Raw genomic sequence first — 22,614 nt, forward strand, 5'->3', positions numbered from 1 at the left:
TGGACCTTTAGCCTCAAATAAGAGCTCATTTTTCAGATAATTTATTTAAAACTGTACTTCACCAGATGTTTGTAAAAAAAAAAAGTTTACAAGACCTCAAATTTGCTTAAGAATCTTTGTTTGTAAACAGATTTTCAACCAGAATACAAAGTTATGTGCTGTAGACATAGTAACAATGGTGTCTTTATAAAATTGGGGTTCATTTCATTCAACAGCCTGTTGATTTTTTATTGGATGAGACAATAGGAAACTATTTTATTCCACATCCAGGGAGGCTGCCTCTGATGTTATACCACACAGGTCAACGTTGCGCCTCATCTTTCCATAACCGTTGTCACCCCACGTCTTGCCCCAGCTGTGTGAAAATTGAAATGGAAAGAAAAAAGGAAATTATATTATTTTCATTCCAACAGGATCAATTCAAAACAAAATCGCATTATAGCATGTTACACCCTTAAAGAGAGCTGGATCTCTCAGATCCATAGATTACCTGTTACAGGTTGAGTATCACTTATCCAAAATGCTCAGGATCAAAAGAATTTTGGATAATGAATTATTCCGTATTTTGGAATATGTTTAATTTTGAACGAGTTATCTTGAGGTATCTTGCATTTATGTTGTATAAACACATCAAACACATGGAATACACACAAATATATTTTATTTGTGCATGAAATAAGGTTTTAAAACATGAAACAAAGTTTGTGTACAATCTCAGGCACTGATTTTGAATGCTAAGCAATCCCGTCCTTGCACATATTTAGTGCCAGTCATATGTTATTTCCCCAGTAGTGCCAGTTACAGATGTAGCCAGATTTTTAGCAAAAAATTAAAACTAAAAGTACATTTTGAAGACCATGGTTTTCTGAATAATTTGGATAATGGATATTTGGATAAGAGATAATCAATCTATACATAAATATATTTATAAACACCAGGGGTGCTACAACCTTTTTTTTTTTTTTTTTGGTGGTGGTGGTGGTGGGGAGGGGATATCATTTCATTTTTGTCCCCCCTATATCACACGTTAGATCTCTGCTGCAGAACCCCTGTGATACTTTTAGGGGATATTAATACAATTTAAGGGTAACCTGATTTCTCACAAAATGTATATAATAAATATGCCCCAAAACATAATTGTAAATAGTGAGTGAATTTATGTTTAATACGAAGAGACAGGATCCACTCACAACTCACCCCAAGGTTGTGGCTATGTATAGAAAGTGATGAGACTGTACAGGGTACATTTTTAGTTGAACCTGGTTGAAAATGGGGAGGTCAGAGGGCACCTTTAAGGAAGGGGGTGGGGGAAAATGTGGAGCTGAGGGGAAAGAGGTGAGGAGCATAAAAGTGGGAGGATAGGGCACAGGGCTGGTCCCAGGGGAGGAGCCAGCATACAGTAACTAGTCACACATGTAGAGGTTGGTGAGGAGAGAGAAGTTGGAGCAGCCATAACAAGGATTATCTCCATCCGGGCCACATTATCTATAGTTGGGGCGCACTGCACCATGAGACCAGTTGCAGATTTAGACCTCATGGGGCCCTAGGCAAGATACTGGTTTGGGGCCTTAAACAATCCATAGCACTATATTTGTTCTGCTGATTGCAGGTTTCATGGAGTACCTTGGTATGTGTACAGTCTACCGATGACTTCTTATCTGCATGAACATCGGCATCGTGTTCAAATATTGGAAAAAGGCTTATTATCTGTGTGACATTTAAGTATACTGACTGCCCACATACAGTGGATTAAACCATTTTGAGTGTCCAAACATTTTTTTCCTATCAAAGAACATCAAAGAGACATTGGAACCAGTACTTTCATTAATGTCTCTCAAATATTTAGGGAGGGAGGGAGGCGAGGCATCCCCTGTTTGTGCACCTATGATATACACAATAGTTCTGAAAGCCAATGGGGTCATGTTAGACTGAAGGTGCCCTCACACGGTTCAATGTGCTCTGTGCATTTTGTACTAGATCACATTGCATCTAGCTTAAAATGCATGCAATATACAACAACAGTGTGCATTTTGAACTATGGGCAAAACACCGATAAGGAGCTGTGCGCCAGTGGTACCTCCTGCTGTGCACCACTGGCATACCACCTCTAGGGGCACCCGCTCCTGTCGCTCCCTCCCCCTGTTGCTCATCTCTGCTCTGGCCAGACCCCACCCCAGTGATCTGTATGCCAGGGCAGACAGCAGGCCCCACTTGGGGATTTTCGGGGCGGCTCAGGGGGACTGACTCAAGAGCCTGAGTCACCACGAACCTCCCCCTAGCGGGGCCTGCCTCCCCGGGACTGGAGCGGAGTGGGAAGTTGGGACTGGCTGGAGGGGGGAGCAACAGGGGGGAGCCTCCCCAGTCAAAGCCAGCAGCAGCCCCAGGGGAGCAGGGGCTGCTGCAGAAGGCTGTGGCTGCAGCGGCTGCGCTTGAGTGGTGAGTATTTCTAGGGCAGGACAAACTTGCCCTCGCAAAACCCCCAACACAAGGGGTTAAGAAGCCTGCGAGCATGTGTGTGCGAGATTTTTTAGCTCAGTATCATACTGAATCAGAAGTCGATTTGATCGACTCCAAACAAAAAACGTTCACATTAGCTGTGTGTTATGATACTTCCACCAGTAAAAAATAAAAAATGGAATGTTAAATAAATATGTAAATCTACTTAAATGCTTTAAATATATTTAAAGTACTTAGAATCATAGGTATACTAGTCTACAAACAAATTAAACATCTTCCATAAGAATATGTTTAATTTGTTTATGTTTTAAGTATACAAATATATCAATATTATAATATTATTTAGCTAAAAAAAATTTTTATAAGTTGCTACCCATATTTGTTACACATTTTATTTAGAGATTTTTTTAGTTGTGTCCATATAAATCCAATTGTCCACATAGAATACTTTGCAGGATTTTGTTTACAGTGCAAATACCCTAATTCCCCCATACACCTGTGGGCACAATCCCCTGATACACCATCACTGTCATTCTGCTGACCGATGCACCAAATGTCAGCCCGCGATAAACAGCGTTACACCAGGGGATCGGGAAAATGAAGCATGTTAGAAATGACCAGCGGGGATTGGGATTATTTTTTTTACGTTTTAAAACGTTTAATATGCCCAATACTTGTATTATGTATGGGGGCATAAGAGGGCAGATGGCTCTATGTATGGGTGAGTAATCATACTGTAAGGTATGCTTGTATCTATTCAGCTCAATAGTGCCAGAAGATACTCCTGTGGTGGTTTTCTTATTTCCCTTTACATTAGGTGTTGATCAAAACTGATAAAGTGATTTCTACATTCTGACTTGGTATTTTGCAAGCGGTGGACCCCGCCGCCCAGGAGCCCCTACTGCCAGGAAGCCCCTGCTGCCCGGAAGCCATATCCCAGTACCTGGTACCATTAAAGAAACCGAGATAGGAGAATCATGCAGTGGCTGTTTTGCACCTTGGGTGTCTGAATCTTGTTTTTATAGTTTTACATTTAGGCTTTGGACTGATACTGAGGGGGTTATTCTGGTTCACTCCTTCTGGCAAATTCCTTCTCAAATGGAAAAAAAACATGTGCACTGCAGGTGAGATAGATGTAACTTTTGCAGAGAGAGTTAGATTTGGGTGGGGTTTTACTTCAAAGTGAGATCTATATTACAGTGTAAAAATAAAGAAGTCCGTATTTTCCCTGCACAGAAACAAAATAACTCACTCAAATATAATTCTCTCTGCACATTTTACATCTGCCCCCCTGCAGTGCACATGGTTGTGTCCATTTAAGAAGGAATTTGCCAGAAGGAGTGAACCAGAATAACCCCCTGAGACACACACAATATTGATGTTTTTATAGTTAAGTGATTATTTGCAACTGCACATGTGATGTATGTGTTACACAGAATGTACACACAAAGCTGCTATTGTGATCTTTACGGATGGAGGGCCAGATGCACTAAGCTTCAAAAAGTGATAAAACAGAGAGTGATAAACTACCAGCCAATCAGCTCCTACCTGCCATGTCACAGGCTGGGTTTGAAAAATACCATGTAGGAGCTGATTGGCTGGTTGTTTATCACTCTCCATTTTATCACTTTTTGAAGCTCAGTGCATCTGGCCTGGAATCAGAAAGTAGTGTAGAAATTATTATTATTATTATTGCGTGTGAATCGTGTCCTTTTTTTGCAGTGATCAGCTGTCTACATTGTCTGTGTCCAAAACTATTTTTGATTTACAGCCACAGTTGGATGTATCCTATATGTTTACAGTACAACAAATCATATGCAGCCTGTGGCAGTCATCATCATCAGCAACTAGCAGCAGAGGTAGGGCACTTGCATGTCATTTCCTTCCAAACAGGCATATATTTTAGTTTAGACTTTTAGTTTACTGTCTTGGGTGCATTTCACATTGACTCCCCCTTACTGTACATAGGCGACATCTACATGCCCTCTTCTACCTTTGTCCCAGGGAGCCGCAAGTTCAAAATACAGGTGTATGAGACAAGTTCCATGTCTCATACAATACAACAATTTATTTGCCACTGTAAAAATGTATATATAGGACATACCTGTTCCTTATGATCCAGTAATCTATATCCTCATCCTCCTCTTCATCATGCTCTGTGCCATATCCCACAATAATGACTGCATGATTTGCCTCTTCGCCACAATCGCCAGTAAAAATACCTGGTATAACAATATACATATTAATTATATTCTTATACAGGTTGAGTATCCCGTCTCCAAAATGCTCGGGACCAGGAGAATTTTGGATAACGGATTATTCCGTATTTTGGAATATTTTAATATTTCAATGATGTATTTTGAAGTATCTTGCATTTATGCTGTATAAACACATAAAATACACACAAATATATTTTATTACCACATAAAATACACACAAATATATTTTATTTGTTCAAAAAACAAGGTTTCAAAACATGAAACAAAATTTGTGTACTATCTCAGATATTGAATTTGAATGCCAAGCAATCATTTTCTTGTACATATATAGTGCCAGTTACATATCATTCCCTCAGTAGTGCTGTTACAAATGTCCCCAGTGAGTTTTTAGCAAAAAAAATTTTTTTTTTTAACTTTTTGGAATGTATGGTTTTCGGAATAATTCGGATAACGGATATTCGGATACGGGATACTCAACCTGTAGTCCCTTATTGCTAAATATATTCTGCACTGCTGTACAATACAGTTGCTAATGCAATTTTAAGCCACAGCTAGAGAAGGGGGTGGGTACTTACCGGCACCTGGTCTGGTGTCCCTCCCCATCTTACCTGGCATTGGTAGTAGCTCATGAGTACCAGAAAATGTATGTACCTAAATTACTCAAAAAAAGCAAACCACACAATGTCCTCACATGTGTTCACCTAACACCCAGTAATCATAGTCTAGCCATAAATATAAGAGGCATTCATACAGGTGCTCTAAATTCTTTAAAATAAATGGAAATATGTATCTTTTAATAATATACTTATGATAGTCCTTTGGGATAAAAAAAAAACACTCATGGGTCCATGTACTAAGGGGTCTATGTACTAAGCCTTGGAGAAAAGTAAAATCGCCTCCTCCAAAAAAATTCTAATATCTAATAATCTAATAACTGTGTTTTGCAGTTCTCTCACTATGGTAATTACCTGCCTCAATGCTGATACCGTTTATGTTTTACATGTTTTAAATGTCATGCTGTATGTTCATTAAATCTTTGTGTTGTACTACACCATCGGGTACTGGGCGCCGGTCAAGGATGGTCATGGGACAACATAATCTTCCTTTTAAGAAGAGCAGATTACAATTGTATTGGAAAATAATTATTGTAAATTTATTTGTTTTTGATCATAAGACTGAATAGTTACCAACATTTTCCATAATAATTTTCATTAATTTATAAATATGTATAAAAAAAAAGTGAAGAAAAATATGTATTTACACAACGAGCCCGGCTCCATCTGTAACTGCACTTAAAATGAGACAATTAGTGGATAAAGAGGTTATCAATCTTCCATGGCCTAACACTGGTAGAACAATACAAATGGCACATCAAGTTGATTTATTTCATAATCATATTTCTATAGACATAAGAAAATATAGTCAATACAATATATTATAGTCGGGCTCATTTTTATGTAATTACTGAGTTAAACAAGGTTATATTTATTTCTTACACAATGTAACTTACCTTTACTATACAACTGAAAGTCATCACTTGCATCAATTCCAACTGTGATAGGTCCATCCAGTGCCACTGATGATGCCATGTTGTCTTCTCCAGGCAGAACATAGTATTTGCTCACATTAACTGTTACTGAATGATCAGGTTTGTATAGACAGGTGGATTGCTGAGCAGGATAACATAGAAAGCATGTGATTGCTCAACTAATAGACTGCATTCACAGCTACACAGATTGTGCATAAAATGCTTGGTAAAATGCCCACTAATGTCCGGTGTTTGTTTTGCATGAATATGAGTAATGCTGTAACTACAGAGTACTACATATAAAATGCAACATAGTGTGTTCTGTTCCATTGTTAAGTAAATTAAAACAGAAACTGAATTTTTAAAAAAATAAAGTAAATAAAGAGTCTCTGGCAGTGGTGCAAGTAGAAAAAATGACTTATTTGTACTGTGTCGGAAAATGGGTGTGGTTAGGGGCGTTGTTAGGGTGTGGTCATATGACACTAGGGGGAGTGGCTACATGACAAAACTTTAGAACATGATGACATTTCTGTTTGGACTTGTGCACTGCATCCTGCACACAAAATGTAGGAGCCAGATAAACTACAAACAGGAATATTGCACGCCGAAGGCACAAAATTTACACAGTAATGCCTGTTACGCGTCATACACCCAATACATATGACCCATGCCATAATGCCTGTTACACATTATGCCCCACACCATAATGCTCATTGCACTGCTTCCGCACAACTGATGCCCATTACTAATACAGTGCCAGATATGCCCCCACTGTGCCACACATGCCCCCAGTGCCAGATATATGCCCCAACAGTGCCAGATATGCCCCCACAGTGCCACACATATGCCCCCAGTGCCAGATATCATATGCCCCCACAGTGCAAGATATCATATGTCCCCACATTACCAGAAATCATATGCCCCCACAGTGCCAGATATGCCCCCACAGTGCCACACATACAGTATGCCCCCAGTGCCAGATATCATATGCCCCTACAGTGCCAGATATGCCCCCACAGTGCCACACATATGCCCCCACAGTGCTAGGTATGCCCCAAGTGCCAGATATGCCCCCACAGTGCCACACATAAATGCCCCCACAGTTCCAGAACAAGCCAGCAGCAGCATAACTCACCCTCCGTGTCTGACTAATGCAGTGCTGGCTGTGTCCGGGTCTCCGATGTCTCCTCTCCCCCTCCAGTCCCCCGCCTCTGCTTGCTTCTGCTTTTGCTTCTCTTCTGAGGGGAGGGGAGCACATCGCTCATCTCTCCTTCCCCTGGCTCCTGATTGGCTGCCAGCCCAGTCACAGGGACACAGGGAGGGGAAGGAGAGACGATGCGCTCCCCTCCCCTGCGATGGGAATCAGCTGTGACGGGGCGGCAGAGGCCATGCCACTCAGCACTTACATATGCGCTGTAAGCACCAGGGGAGGTATTTGTTATGGTGGTACAGGGTACCGGCACAATATGTTTTACGCTGTACCGCCGTACTTGCACCCTTGGTCTCTGTGTTATGGTGGCCCCATCACATATTGGAAAGATGCAGAGGGGGCATAAGCAGTGGGCATTGTAATGCTATTGTAGCCTGCCCCGATCCTGTTAAAAAAATGTGATTCATGGCATTTTACAGTGGGAGATGGGGCAACATGTCATTGTTGCCCCACCTCTGCTATTCAATGCCTTCATCTGATCATTCAATGAGAATGACAAACAACAGTTTATTTTCATTGGTACAAGCTACTGTAGTCCTGGTCTAGGCAGAGGTAATTAATCTCTGTATAACAGGTTTGTGATGGGCTAAAATGCAGCTGGACTAGTAGAATCCTGGACACTCATCAACAACCAGGTTTCTTTTTGTGTAATGTTAATCTTATGTATTTGACCACACCTAGTGTTGCCTTGGGAGTTAGGGGTGTGGTTTCCTGTTACAACCGTTCTTGTACAACATGGCTACTTGGAACTAGCATGCAGTGTCTGTCCTCATTTAATACATCTGAAACAGTTTCCTGAACAGATATGGACAGGGACCTCCATGCTGTGTTATGTGCAGCTATATGAAAGCTCTATTTGCTGTATTAATTGATTAAAAAGGCCATTAATAGTATAACAAATAAAACAAGTTACATGATCCTACTGTACCTTCTCTGAGTACTCATAATCTTTGGCCAGCATGACTCCATGATGTGAAACATATTTCAGAGCATTTTTTGGATATCCTCCGCAGCAGCCTTCATTAACTTGATCACAGTCTACAAGCTGCTGCTCGCTCAGCACAAGTAGCTCCTTAGTCTTGAGGCAATAATGCGTTTCAACCACGCCCACCTTAAAACATAGAATTCAGTTAGGGCAATATTTTGTAGGGATTTTACAGTAGAAAAATTACTACAAATCACAGGTATCTTTCAGCCCTGGTAGCATAGGGGTGTTCTGGCTTATTGTTTGGTGTGAAAGTTTCCTGGGCCAAATTCCCAGCAACAATTTGCCAGGATTTCAACCCTGCTAGCTAGAAGGGTTGCTCTCGGGCCCTTCCCGGGTTACTGGCCGATGTGAAAGGAACTTACCTGGCTTCCCGGCTTGATGGGCTGGAAGAGAGTGCCGTCGCGTCACTGCCTGGGGACAGGGGCTGAGCTGCTGCCTCGGGAGCCCTCTTGCCGCAGCACGTCACAAGAGTAAGATGCCGGGTCATTGCCTGCCTGGGAACGCCGGGTCACTGCCTGCATGCTGTGTGCGATGTGTCCACTCCCTGCCACTGCTGGGGGATGATGCCAGGCCACTGCCTGCCTGGGAACTAAGCTGCTGTGTGCCTCTTTCCGCATCTGCCTTCAGGTAGTGTGACATGGGGGGGGGGGGTGTTTTTATCTCCCCCCTCACACCACAAAATGCAAGGACTAGGCTGGTGTGAAAGGGGCTAACCGGGAATGTCCCTGCTTGATCCAGGGACCATATTCCCAGGTAAGTCCCTGCATTTTATGGTGTGAAAAGGGTATAAGTATCACTATGACACTGAATAATGATTAACTGAGCTGCACTAACATTTTGAAATACTATTGTTTGTCTGTAATCTTATGGTTAGCTCTGAAAAAAAGACACCTTAACACTTTCCAAATCTGAGCATAAATTTTTCTATTAGACGACAACACTAACTTTATTTTTTATTTTTTTTGGGTATTTTAACATCAATACTGGTGTAAGCAGCAGATATCTGTCTGTACAGGTGAAAAAATTATAATTAGACAGGACATATGGGGCATATATTTTAATTATAGATTATTAGAATCTCTGATTGCTGCTTATTGTGGCGTTAGGAAATTATTGTTCTCCCAAATATATAAAAGAACACATCTAGGGGCAGTTGCTATTAAAGGATAGGATGTGTTAGATGTGCTATAACTTCACATCAGGACCCCCTGATGCTACTTTGGATTCTTCTCCGTGTAACTGCTGAGAAGTGCACAGTATGGGCTAAAATGGCTAGCATCAATCAAAAACAATACTGTGATGACAGTTTCCTGTTATAATGTTCTTTCACAGTCTTAAGGGCCCTACACATGGAAAGATTTGTGCCAGAGATTCATAATGGGAGATTCAGCATGGGAGATTTCAAAAGTGTTAATGTGACTTCAGGGGAATAAAAAAAAGTGTTCAAATTTAAATAATGGGTTGGAATAAAGCATGGGGGAGTGTCATCCTCATTTATAATAGAAAAATAAATAACTATAGTAACAAAAATGGCGTGGGGTCCCCCCCCACAAGCACGACCAGCCCCGGGCTTTCTGAGCCAGTCCTGGTTTCTCGAATATCAGGGGAAAATATTGAAGATACCAGCACCGGGCTCTTGGGCTGGTCCTGGTTCCCAAAATACAGGGGACAAAGTGAGTGGGGGTCCTCCATATTTTAGGGACAAGCACCAGACTCTTGAGCCAGCCCTGGTTCCCAAAATATGGGGGACAAAATGTGTAGGATTCCCTGGTATTTTGTGGATCAGCACCAGGCTCCACTAGCAGGGGGTGTAATGCCATAGCTTGATGGGGTCCCTTGGCCAACGCATTACCCACCCTAACTAGTTAGTCCAGGCTGAGAGTTTTTGAGGAGGTGGGGATACCCCCAAATAAAGGGGTCCTCCATCTCCAGGGCAGGCCTGGAGTGAAGCCCTGGGCTATCCCCTGCACCCCTGGGCAGTAGGTGCAGGGTTGATAGCTGGTTTAAACAGTAATATTGCCCTTTACAAGAGGACTACAGGTCCCAGCAAGTCTGCCTCACATGCTGGTACTTGGGAGAACCACAGGTACCAGTATGTGGGGCATTAAAGGCCCACTGGTACCTATAGCCCCCCCTGTAAAGGAAATATTAAAATAAAAACAGAAACATAGGTTTTAAAGTAGAACATTTTATGTCTTCACCCAGGTGAAAATGCAGCAGAAGCCCTGGGGGGCCTTTTAAGCTCTTTTGCTTGGCCGCCGCCTTCCAGGACTTTTTTTTTTTACTTGGAGTCCGAGGTGGTGCTCCAAACAACCAGTTCAGTGACCTAAATCGCGCATAGGGGGCGTATGTTGTATGGACCCTCTCCCAAAGGAGAAGGGCCCCGTTACTCCCCTAACCCCTCTCTGCAAAAAGGCCCAAGAGGGGAAAATAGGGATTATGGGTCCTCCTCGCCGAAACTCGGAGAGACCCTCTTGCCTTAACCTCCGGAAGGGTTAGCGTGGGTGGGTCCTCCTTGCCAAAGCTTGTAGAGCCTTGCGGCTCGGGGTCGCCCTTGGGGGCTGCATCTCACCCCTGTAGGAGAGAGCTTTGGTATGCGGGAAGCAGCACAGTGGGTCATACCTACAGCCCAGAAAACGGGAGCAAACAAACAAAAAACCTGAAAAGTGATAAACATGAGAGGGAAAATAAATAAATAAACAAACAAAGAGACCCCAGCCAGAAGACCGGGGTGTGAAAAGGTCTCCTAGGACTTGTTCTACAGGAGTTCTTGTCTGCTCCTCTTCCACCATTGGAATGCCTTCCCCCTGTCTCGAGCTAGCTCTAGGGAGTGTGTTGAGTAGTGATTGACTGGCCACGGCCACGGTGGTAGAAGGGGGCATATGTGCCATGGGTGGGGGAGGAGGGGTTCTCTGACATCCTCAGGGCGGGTTCTCTAGAGTCTTCAGTCGCTCCGAAGGCCCTACTCATGTGCCCACACCACACATGCGGGAGATGTGCAGGATCTTCTGAGCAACTGCATGACATTATCCAACAGCCCGTTCTGAATCGTGGTCTACACACACAATGATTTACATACGTTTTCAGGCATTTTATGAAAATCGCACAGAAAATGCCTGAAAGTCACCTCGTGTGTAGGGCCCATTAATTCCATGGTGTTTAGATGCCACACCTTTGTATGTGTGGTCATTATGCCACACACCTTACCATGAGACCGTGCCCCTAAATGATCTTACTTTTAATTTCCTGTATGTTGGGAGATATGATATTACAGATATAGTGCAGTTTATTAGATGTTTTCACTATGGGTATCAAATAACTTGAGAATCTATCTGACATCTTATATTGGGGTCACTGTGTGTTAAGTCACCTCTAGTCTGTGCCCTATTTCCCAAATAATCATCTTCCCACAAAAAAACCCCACATCTAGGTGTGTGGGAAGTTAGTGGGAAATTAACGTGGCGATATCTGGGAGTCTTAATACCAATCACAAGTTTATTTAGAAGATCTACTGAATAATATTTAATTTTAACTACCACATCTAGTAATTGCACTGGTCCTGTTGTTGCCTGTTGTGTTTCTGCTTTGGTGATGTTTGCTACCTCCATGGCAACAGCAGCTGCCACCAGACATAGGAACCATCTGTCCTGGCTCTTTTCCAAACACTGTACCCATTTGTCTTCTGTATTAGCTTCCACATCATCGTTAGTCTGTAAGCTTATGGAATCATGGCTTCAGTGACATCCCTTCCTGTACTTGTACAGCAAAAGAGGGTGGGACCTTGAAGGCTGGGGGCATGTTCTTGTGGGTTGTGGGAGTGGCCTCGTGGCCCAAACCCTGTTTTTGTAATTTCAAGGGTCCAGGATATAAAAGCTGTCCTTAGGGACCAATCAGCCTGCAGTACCGGCTCCTAAACTGTGACTGGAGCTGGGTGCTGCATGTTATTTTACAGTGCAGCATCCTGTTCCTGTCACTGAGAAGGAGTTATCACATTGGTGTCACCCCTCATATTGTAACACCCTAGTGATGCCACTGCATGGCTTCTTATAGTTTTTACAGGCATTATATCCGCATTCAGTATGTCAACATGGTCCAAATGTCATTGTTGTTATGGTAACATTGTGCATGTTGACAGGTGTAATTTGACAGTCGATGTTAGTGTTAAGGTTAGAGTAAGAGATAGGTTTACACATTAGGTTAGGGTCTATCTCCTACGTGTGGTGGGGAGCAGATTGCACCCATTCCCACCATCCACATATAACATAGGTGACCCCCCTCCCACTGGCAGCACATAGAGAATATTATTTTGTAATAAGGTGGCCTGGCCACTCCCCTTACCAGAGCTGGGCAGAGCTGCCAGTGCCAATTTATGTTTGCTTTCTCTCCATTGGTGGGTAAAAAATGGGGGGGGGCGGGGGGAGTGGGTGACAGTGGGTGTGGCTCCCCTATTTGAATTTTGAACTCTGCTACAGACCCTCCTCTGGAGCCGCCATTGTTTATCTCATTAGTCTATAATGCATTAAAATTACACCTATCAAAAAGTCATTATACAGTATGTCGACTGCACCGATAGAAAGTTGTACTAAATAACTGAATAAATACATAACAAATAATTGTAAAAAATTACCGTTGCAAATGCCCAGCAGGATCCACAAAATTCCCCTTGATTTCTTATTTCTGTCACACACTTTGAATCCCTCCAATCAACAGATTCTGGTAAATTAAGGTTTTTCGCATGAAACTGCGCAGGAATATCATTGTTGGCCAACAAGTTGCTTTTTGAGGAAAGGCAATTAATGGAGCTCCGTTCCTCTGTTGTCTGAAATAATAACATTATACAAACTAAATGATTCTGGAAACGCCTATCCAATTACATCCCCACCGTACAGTCCATACATGTCCTCACTTATTTTCTCTTCTCTTTACTTTCCATCATCCTAATCCCAGGCCAACATTGCTGCGTGACCATATCATACAGCCCACCAAGAACCTTTGCAATCTGGTAGACCGTTATTCAATAGAGTGTTTCCCTATAGATATTAAATATTTCCCTATAGATAATAACTTTGCAAGCGGAACCTTTCTAATGGGGCCTACACACAGGAAGATTTATGAAGGTCCATTAATACTTGTGTCACCACTCAATTAATTGCATAGTTCTCGTTAAAGTAAAATCAGACTATGCTTGGGTAACAGTCTTGATTCATCTTGTTTGGGATAAGGAATGATGTTCTACCACCTGTATAAAATGACTTGGTTGGCAGTAATAACATTATAGTAAGCTCTCACAAGCAGGGCCCCCTCTCCTCATGTGCTTTTCTTAGAATATATATATATATCTGCCACCTTAGTAATTACTTCAGTGCATAGGTGCCGATTCTGTGGGTGCTCAAGGGCCCGAGCACCCACGGAAATTGATGAGCACCCACGGGCCCGAGTCCTGCTGCTGGGCTGCCATATTAACTTGCTAATTTGCGGCTGCAGCACCCACATTGCCGATCCCGCCACCTGGGAAACAGTATGCCGGGAAGAGTGTATTCTGTCCGCGGAGTACCTGCATTGTGGGGGCATTTATGTACCTGCAATGTGGGGGCATTTATGTACCTGCACTGTGGGGACATTTATGTATGTGGAACTCTGTTGCCGTAATTTGAATATTGGAGACAACTGTGCTCCGTAATATAAATTGGTATTATTTTGTGGCCACACCCCTTCCCCATGAAACCACTCCTCTATATCTTTGGCTTGAGCACCCACCAGCAAAAACATAAATCAGCACCTATGCTTCAGTGCCCTTTCTCCTGTCTGATGTCTTTATTTACCATGTACTTGTACTAAATTGCCTTGTACTGTATGTATTGTTAGGTGCTGAACAACCCTTGTGTTGCCATATAAATAAATGATAATAATAGTTCTAAAAAACAAATAGAAAACATAACTTTTGGAGTGCATTTATTTTACTATTGGGATTAGTTCGCATTTCTGTTCTAAAGGGCTCATACCTGGGACTTTTTTCTCTGTCACCTAATTGTGAGATGAAAACCAGTCCATTATGTAACAGAGAACAAGGACAACAACTGACAGATTTCTGCATTGGGGCTGAGTTTCTGAAACACCGCCATTACAGTCCAGGTCATAAGAATATCCATGTTTGAGCACAGTACTTAAGTGCACAGGCAAGGGCGGAACTACCATAGGTGCAAGGGGTGCAGCTGCTATGGGGCCCAGAGCTGAAGGGGCCCATCTTTGCTGTCTAAGTATATGTTTTACATACATTTATGTCCATCAGTTGCTAAATAGGGGGCCCTTACAAACTTTTGCTATGGGGCCCACGATTATCTAGGTACGCCTCTGTGCACAGGTGTCTTAGTACAAACATAAATATCCTTAAAACCTTCAATTTAATATAATATCCTCTGAGTTCTGGAAGTGCTGGACTTTTGTCCTAGTTTCCTTGTTTTTAAAGCAGCAATCATTTACAAGGTAAAACCAACCTGTTTTGTACTGTGGTTGCTACTTTAAAAAAATTGAGCAGACTTGAACAAGAGTCCGGATACCTCTAGAACTGGAAGGTTATTAAATTTAGTTCCTGGTCTCTATTAGCAGAGTTTGGGAAACTATACTTCAGGTAGATACAATATTTAGTTCTGCAATACATGTTTTCCATCTCTGTACTATTACATACTGTGTAAATAGTTCAACTTTATATACTCACTTTATCAGCAAACTGGTTCATGGCCATGGTATATTTAGTGAGACCCTGTTCAAACAATTTGTTGTGTTTTTGGACCTTTTTCCAGGTTTTCTCCCAAGCTTCCCTCCGAAACTGCTCATCTTCTACAGTTACATATTTCTTTTCTGAATACAATGTATTATATTCAATCAGTGATTACAGGATTGTATCAATATAATTAATACTTCATACTTTATTAATGTGTATTAACCCCTTCAGTGGCAATCCCAAGAATGTTCCGGGCTGTGCCTCAGTGCCCATTCTGGTAAGCCTGGAAAATTCTCTGGATTGCCACTGTTTAGATCCGGGCAGCGCTCCCTCCCCTCTGCCACGCCTCCTCCTCCCTCCTCCTCCCCCCTCCTCTCTGGCTTTTCTATACAAGTTTCCAGCACCAGCTTATGACAAACCGGCTACCGGGGATAGGGACGGGGCACCGGGGCGCAGGGCCGAGCAGCGGCTGATTGACAGTCCAGCGGCGCTGCCCGAACCCGGGGAGGCAGTGGTGTTTTTTTTTAAGGGAGCGCTCCCCATTAAAAACTCGCCCAGTGGGGAGCACTCCCCCAAAAAAACCCCACCACTGAAGGGGTTAAATGCTATGGCAATTATAGGCGATCAAAAGAGAATATATCTTTAAAGTAATTATTATACAGTATTTAACGAATGTTGGAGCTGTTGCATGTTTAATGATGGACAAAATCATTAGTATCATTAGTATATGTACAATTAATAAAATTGATTTATATATATAATATAATAATAATAATATATTGTGCCTGACTCTGGGCAAAACTATGTTGCACTGCAGGTGGGGCTGATAACATGTGGGGTATTTAGGGGTAAATTCACCACAGCTTTCTAAAAATTAAAAGCGGTGATACTGCTTTGTATGCAGTGTATATATATATATATATATATATATATATATATATATATATATATATATATATAGTAGATAGGCACAGCTTTCTAGTTTGTGGCACAGGGGGGTTGTGACAGGGGAAAATATGGTGCAGAAAAAGGGGGATGACTGCAAGATCGCATAACCGTGGCTATTATGTCAAAATCACTGGCATTATGGAGCAGGTGACATGCCTGCGATGGTGCAATTAAGCGAGAATTGCTTAAATGGCATCAGCCATGCTGCTCCTGGGTGGTGCGCGGGCTTGACTTCTTGCCAAGAAGACTTGCCAACTTTTTTAGGAGACAGGGAGGACCACCCAGTTTTCGGGAGCCGCCCAACCATTTTGGGAGGGTAGGCATGACAAGTTTTATATATGAGTACATATATACATAGACACACAATCACGACCTGCAGAATTGTATAGTAAAAGATAAAGTATATTACCATGTTTGGATTTCCAGGCATTCCACTCTTGGTCAAGGAAGTGTGAGGCAGAGGCACAGATGATGATAGCAGCCAACATGCACAGTTGCTTATTCGCATGCATCCTGAAATGATATATTTACCAGCAAATTAAAGCTAATATGTTAAATGAGGTAATACAAGGGTATGTATTTTTGTTAAGTAGAATTATTCTGTATAAATATAAATCCAAAGTGCACATGTACCAAATGTAAAGGCAACAGTATGTATTTTATCAACTTTTATCAACCTTATAAGATATCCACATCCTGGGTACAGCCATCAAGATCACCTCTTCCATGTATGGAGTAAAGGAAAAATCAAGATAATATATAGTATAATGACTTTTATTTCACAAACACCATAAAATACATTCACTCAGCTGAGCAACAAGAATGAGATACCTGTCCCAGATGGAGTCACCCAGCAGGAGAATCAACTGAATAAGCCTCAAATGCATTTCGTCCTATATAAGGTTAAGTGTTCATGACTTTATCAGGTTATCCAAATCCTCCTGATGAAGTCCTGTACGCTGGGGATGCAGTTAAAATCCAGTCGGTCGGGATCCCGGCGTTCAGAATCCCGACGCGTGGCGAGCGCAGTGAGCCCGCAAGGGGGGGCGATCCACGTCCCCCCATTGTCGGGATTTCGGCGGTCGGGATTCCGGCGTCAGGATTTTGAACGCCGGGATCCCGACCGCCGGGATTTCATACTGAATCCGTACGCTGTGTGTGTATATACAGTATGTATGTATCTGTGTGTATACCAGTGTGTATATAACAAAAAAGTGAATCAAAGATGCATCTTTCCCTGTAGGAGAAGGAAGTCCCTTAGAGAGAAACCCAATTGCCTTTCACAGAAGGATTATCTCTGTCCATCTTCAGTATTGGTTCTTATTGGAGATTCGTATGTACAGGGAAAGAATCCCAGTCTATCAACCTATATAGGGTTGTTTTTACCTTACGGTGTCTTTATGAAGATAAGAATCACCATTTTTCCGATTGTTTCACAAACATACAGGAAACCAAATACATTTCTGTTCCCCTGATGAAGTCTATATAGACGAAACGCATTGGGGCTACAGTACATGTTTTATCTTTGACAAACAAGATCTACAAAATAAACAAGCTACTGGACGAACTGTATCCATTTGCCTCACTTGACCACAGTTCATCTTATTTATGGACATTATCTACAAAATATAGGCGCCACACCACAATTGTGTTTTATATATATATGTGTATATATATATATATATATGTGTATATATATATATATATATATATATATGTGTATATATGTGTGTGTGATGTTAATCCCTGAGGACGGGCAATAGCCCGAAACATGTTGGGGGAATAAATAGGTTTTTTTTGCATTGAAAATCCTCGAGTGCCGCCTGATCTATCCACGCTATATATATATATATATAAACACATATATATATATATACATATATATATATAATATATTTATATTATTGTATTATTGTTTATTTATATGGCGCCACAAGGGTTCTGCAGTGCCTAACAATGCATACATGAGCAAAAACAATTAAATAACAAATTACAGTGCAATGCAATTTAAGACAGGTACATGTAAATAAAGACAGTTGGATCAGAGGACAGGACACATAAGTAAGCAACTATCAAAGTGGCAGATATATATGTATATATATATATATATATATATATAAATATATATATATATATATATATATATATATATACAGGGCTATTTTTGTGCAGGCTCAGCAGGAACTGTGGCCCTTATTCTAGTTCACTCTTTCTGACAAAATATTTCTTAGATGGACAAAACCATGTGCACTTCAGGTGAGGCAGGTGTTACTTGTGCAGAGATAATTAGATTTGGGTGGGGTTTTACACCTGCCTCACCTGCAGTGCACATGGTTTTGTCCATCTAAGAAATATTTTGTCAGAAAGAGTGAACTAGAATAAGGGCCACAGTTCCTGCTGGAGCCTCCACAAAAATAGCCCTGTATATATATATATATATATATATATATGTGGGTACAGAAGGAGGTCACTCGCCAGACTGAAGATAAGATTCAAAAGAAGTGCTTTTATTTGTTTACGCTGCCATGTGACTGGTCAACGTTTCGGCTCAAGTGTGAGCCTTTGTCAAGACTTGATGACAGCAACCATTGTTTACAACAAGTGTGAGGACACCTTGCGGCGTCCAACTCAGCACTCCATCATAGTGCACGTGCAAGCACCGTGCTATGATGGAGTGCTGAGTTGGACGCCGCAAGGTGTCCTCACACTTGTTGTAAACAATGGTTGCTGTCATCAAGTCTTGACAAAGGCTCACACTTGAGCCGAAACGTTGACCAGTCACATGGCAGCGTAAACAAATAAAAGCACTTCTTTTGAATCTTATCTTCAGTCTGGCGAGTGACCTCCTTCTGTACCCACATGTATTGGATGTCCCTTCTAAACAAAGGGATATTTTGAGTGTGCACCCCAGCATTAATGGACATAATTTGTGAGTGTCGTCCCTTGCCCTGGATATATATATATATATATATATATATATACATATATATATATATATATATATATATATATCCAGTAGCGCACGCAGGGGGGTTTCCTAGTTTTAAGGACTAGGGACCTTAAACCCCCCCAGGAGTCTAAGGTGCCTAGTCTGAAAGCTGAGGGTCTCCTCTTTCCATAGGTACAAGAATTTAAAAAAATCGGCACTTGGGAACCGGAGATATCTGACTTCAAAGCAGTGGTCCCCATCCAAGCCTGTTAATTGCTCTTCCCAGTCAGATATTTCAGGTTCTGTCTGACATAGAGTTTTTCTGAGGGTAGATTCCAAAACCTGGGATTCTCCTACTTTTCCCAGAACCAGAGATATCAGCCTTCCAGCAGCTGGTTACTGCTCCAGCTCCACACATCTTGTATGTAGTTTTATATCCTCGTTGGCAGATTGCTCTGCCTCCTGAACTCTGATCCCCTAGTCCCCAGTACCATTTGGTAGGTGGGATTCTCTAGTTTTTAATTCCATTAAAATCTAAGAAATGTATTTCCGGGAACTGGAGATATCTGCAGTCAAGCAAGCTGTCCTCCCACCAGAAAATTATGAATAATAAGCCCACTCCACTATACACCCCTCCTCTGCATATTAAACATCCTCTACCACCCTGGAAGTTATGTATCAGGGCCCCTTCATTCAGCCCAATGCCCCCTTCTCCCACCTCATCTCCCACCATCTGAGCAGTAAAGGGGTAATTAGTGGAAATTACTGATCCAGGCCCTACATGCTGAGCGATGGATATAATACCCCCTACCACCCGCAGGACATCAAAGCTGGAGGATAGCATACATTGCTATGCCCAGGGGTCTACACTGCTGTTGATGCCCCTATATGTGTATATATATATGTATGTATATATGTATATATATTTTATTATTATTATTTATATACATTTGGTCTATCTATAATACTTTAACTGACCCGGCATTTACTGGGTCACCTAAGTGTCCATCTCCGTGCTTTGCTCCACCCCTCTAGAAACCCCCTTCGGAAAATCCTGCGTTTGCCCCTGATATATATTCCATTAGAAGTGTGTCATTTTGACCCCGTCCCCCTTCCGAGAAACACCTGCAAATTGCAATTTTTTTTCATGAGGGGCGTGGTTTAGTAATATCATTGCTGATCTCCTCCCCATCTGCCATGCTGCAGGTAAAACAGTGTGTATATATATCTGTGTGTGTGTACAGTATATGTTTTTATGTATTTGTGTGTAATGTATTGTCACACATACTGTACTAGTAAGCTCGCTCGAAGCAAATGCTTCGAAGGCTAGTAAATGTGGTTTCACTTGCTGCCAACAGATGGCAGTGTAATCCCGCTCGAAGCAAATGCTTCCAAAGCTACTAGATGTAGATTCACTCGCTACCAACAGATGCCAGTGTTTTGGTGCCACACGTACACTAGAAACATATATAAATTATATATATATATGTGTGTATACGTATATATATATATATATATATATATATATATAATTGGGGGGGCAGGATCCAGCACTCATGCAGTACAACATTACCTCTGTGCCTTCCCGAAAAAAACAACACATCAATGGTTGTAGAGCGGCACTCCAAGGATTTGCATAAGAGTAGGACAGTACCCTTGAAGTGCCGCCCTACAACCAGTAGGTAATGCTTTCTTCTAGGGTTATGAATTGTTGGGCTTGGTTATAGCCTAATACTGTGTACACACTGTGAGATTTGACATTAGATTTTGACTATATATTCAAAATCGCATGCAGATCGCACATGTTTTTTTACTTTGCGATCCCGATGCGCGCATAGCAATCGAATCTTAAGTCGAATAGCAAGGGAATTTCACCATGTGTACATACCATTAGGCTTGGTTATAGATTTCTGGTGTGCAGTATTTTGAATTGATCCATGTTCACATTTTAATAGACTTGATACAGTAACAGACACTTGCATTTACAGTATGCCTTACTTAGATATCTTCTAGGTATGTTTTTTGGACTGCCTGTCTGAAGATAATGTTTAGGCTGTGACAAAGGTATTAAAGGAATTAACGTCATTTAACCCTTTCAGGTCCAACTTCTAGTCAGGCTCAACAGTCCTAGCGCTAATAGCAGATTCATTGGTGAGACACTTTAAAATAAGAACATTAACATCGTTCAACATTCAATGTAGACCATTTTTGAATAATAAAAAAAAATTACAATTAATTTAAACATTTGAACCCGACTGAATTACAAAAATAAATTTGGACTGCAAAGGGTTAAAACCATGTTTTATTATTGTTTTAATTATTTTTACCACTTGTTTTCTAAATAACATGTGAGTGGAATAAATCTTAAATGATTTTGCACATTGTATTGCTGTACTTGCCTGAATGTTGCACTGGGGATTGCAGAGTTCACTATATATTTCAGACAGCGTCCACTGTAGAATATAAAATATTTAGCATAAGACATATTTTATACCATCAATGCGGGATAACATGTTCATACTTATTTTATGATTTTGTGATTCATCAGATGTTTAACCCAATGAGTGCCAAGTGAAGTTGTCAAAATTGGTGTGAAACTTGGCAAGCAAACATTTTTATTCATCATAATGACCTGTAATGTTTACCTTATATAGGAAATATAATTTTTTTTCACATTTTTTATTTTCATTTATATAACAAATGTGAGCGACGCTGGCATTTTTAGCTTATATTGTGCATATCTCTCACAGAGATGTTGAGACTCAAAATGTTAATAGTCATTTTATACATGCTTTCCAAATTTCTTGTATAAATTATTTAATAGATTAATCATCCAGTAGCCTTAAAGATGTATCAAAAGGATATTAAGTAAATATATATGAATTAATAATTTATTGGCTTTTACATGCTGTCTCCCAATTTTAATACATAAATAACTTTTCCTTATTAGTTTGTCTGTGTCCTTTCCATATACATGATTACATGATACATGATTCTCAGCAGGAAATGTTCTACGAAGATCTGATAAATTTATATTGGGTTTTGGAATAACTAATACAATATTCCTTCCAAAATGTCCATTTTAATGTTTCCTTTTATAAACAAATTGCACCATTGTTTTTTGACAGATGCAAGGAAATGACACAAAAAGTTTTTTATTACAATCTGCAGTATAATTTTGGTTTTTTAATAACCGCTTCTTTCTATTGCCTTTTTCTAGTATAATAGTGTAAATAGCATGCAATCACACAATACAGGTACAGCATGTTATTTGTTGAATGTTCATTAGCGCATGGTACTGACCTGAATGATGTGATCCAGCAGTAAGTGTTAAAGCTCTGCATGGACTAATCTATATACAGTATATATATGTACACATTCAAGTGCCATCTATAATGTTATCACCATTATCTCAAAACCAGCCAGCGTTTCAGTCCACTGTACAATCAGATAACTGGCAGCAGTTAAACATACAAAGATAGTAAAATACCACTTTTTTAAATTAGATGTCAGAAGAAAAAAATGCCTAAATTTAAGGCGATAAAGCACCTATTTTTTTACATTAATGTTACTAGCCTAGGGTGGTTAAGAGTTAAATTTTTACATTATTTCAC

At 41.0% G+C, this 22,614-nt stretch overlaps 1 protein-coding gene across 1 annotated transcript; it reads right to left on the reverse strand.

The window, feature by feature from the left end:
• Nucleotides 1-101: 101 nt before the first annotated feature.
• LOC146074971 (cathepsin L-like proteinase) lies at nucleotides 102-22,382 on the reverse strand. The gene is made up of 9 exons (XM_083183732.1): nucleotides 22,304-22,382; nucleotides 21,400-21,453; nucleotides 16,481-16,584; nucleotides 15,118-15,260; nucleotides 13,030-13,221; nucleotides 8,343-8,525; nucleotides 6,187-6,346; nucleotides 4,562-4,679; nucleotides 102-355 (listed from the first exon to the last, which is right to left on the reverse strand). The coding sequence occupies exons 1-9, from the start codon at nucleotides 22,342-22,344 to the stop codon at nucleotides 256-258; spliced, it is 1,095 nt and encodes a 364-aa protein (XP_083039858.1). The 5' UTR covers nucleotides 22,345-22,382; the 3' UTR covers nucleotides 102-255.
• Between the last annotated feature and the right edge of the window lie 232 nt (nucleotides 22,383-22,614).

This window comes from Crinia signifera, chromosome 4 (assembly GCF_055691185.1).
Source record: "Crinia signifera chromosome 4, ASM5569118v1, whole genome shotgun sequence".
NCBI lineage: Eukaryota > Metazoa > Chordata > Amphibia > Anura > Myobatrachidae > Crinia > Crinia signifera.

Coding starts and splice junctions, on each gene's coding strand:
- LOC146074971 (XM_083183732.1), bottom strand. CDS start 22,344: ATGCAGAGCTTTAACACTTACTGCTGGATCACATCATTCAG. Junction 6,347..8,342: donor ATTATGAGTACTCAGAGAAG/GTACAGTAGGAT, acceptor TATCCTGCTCAG/CAATCCACCTGTCTATACAA. Junction 4,680..6,186: donor CTTTCAGTTGTATAGTAAAG/GTAAGTTACATT, acceptor TTGTTATACCAG/GTATTTTTACTGGCGATTGT.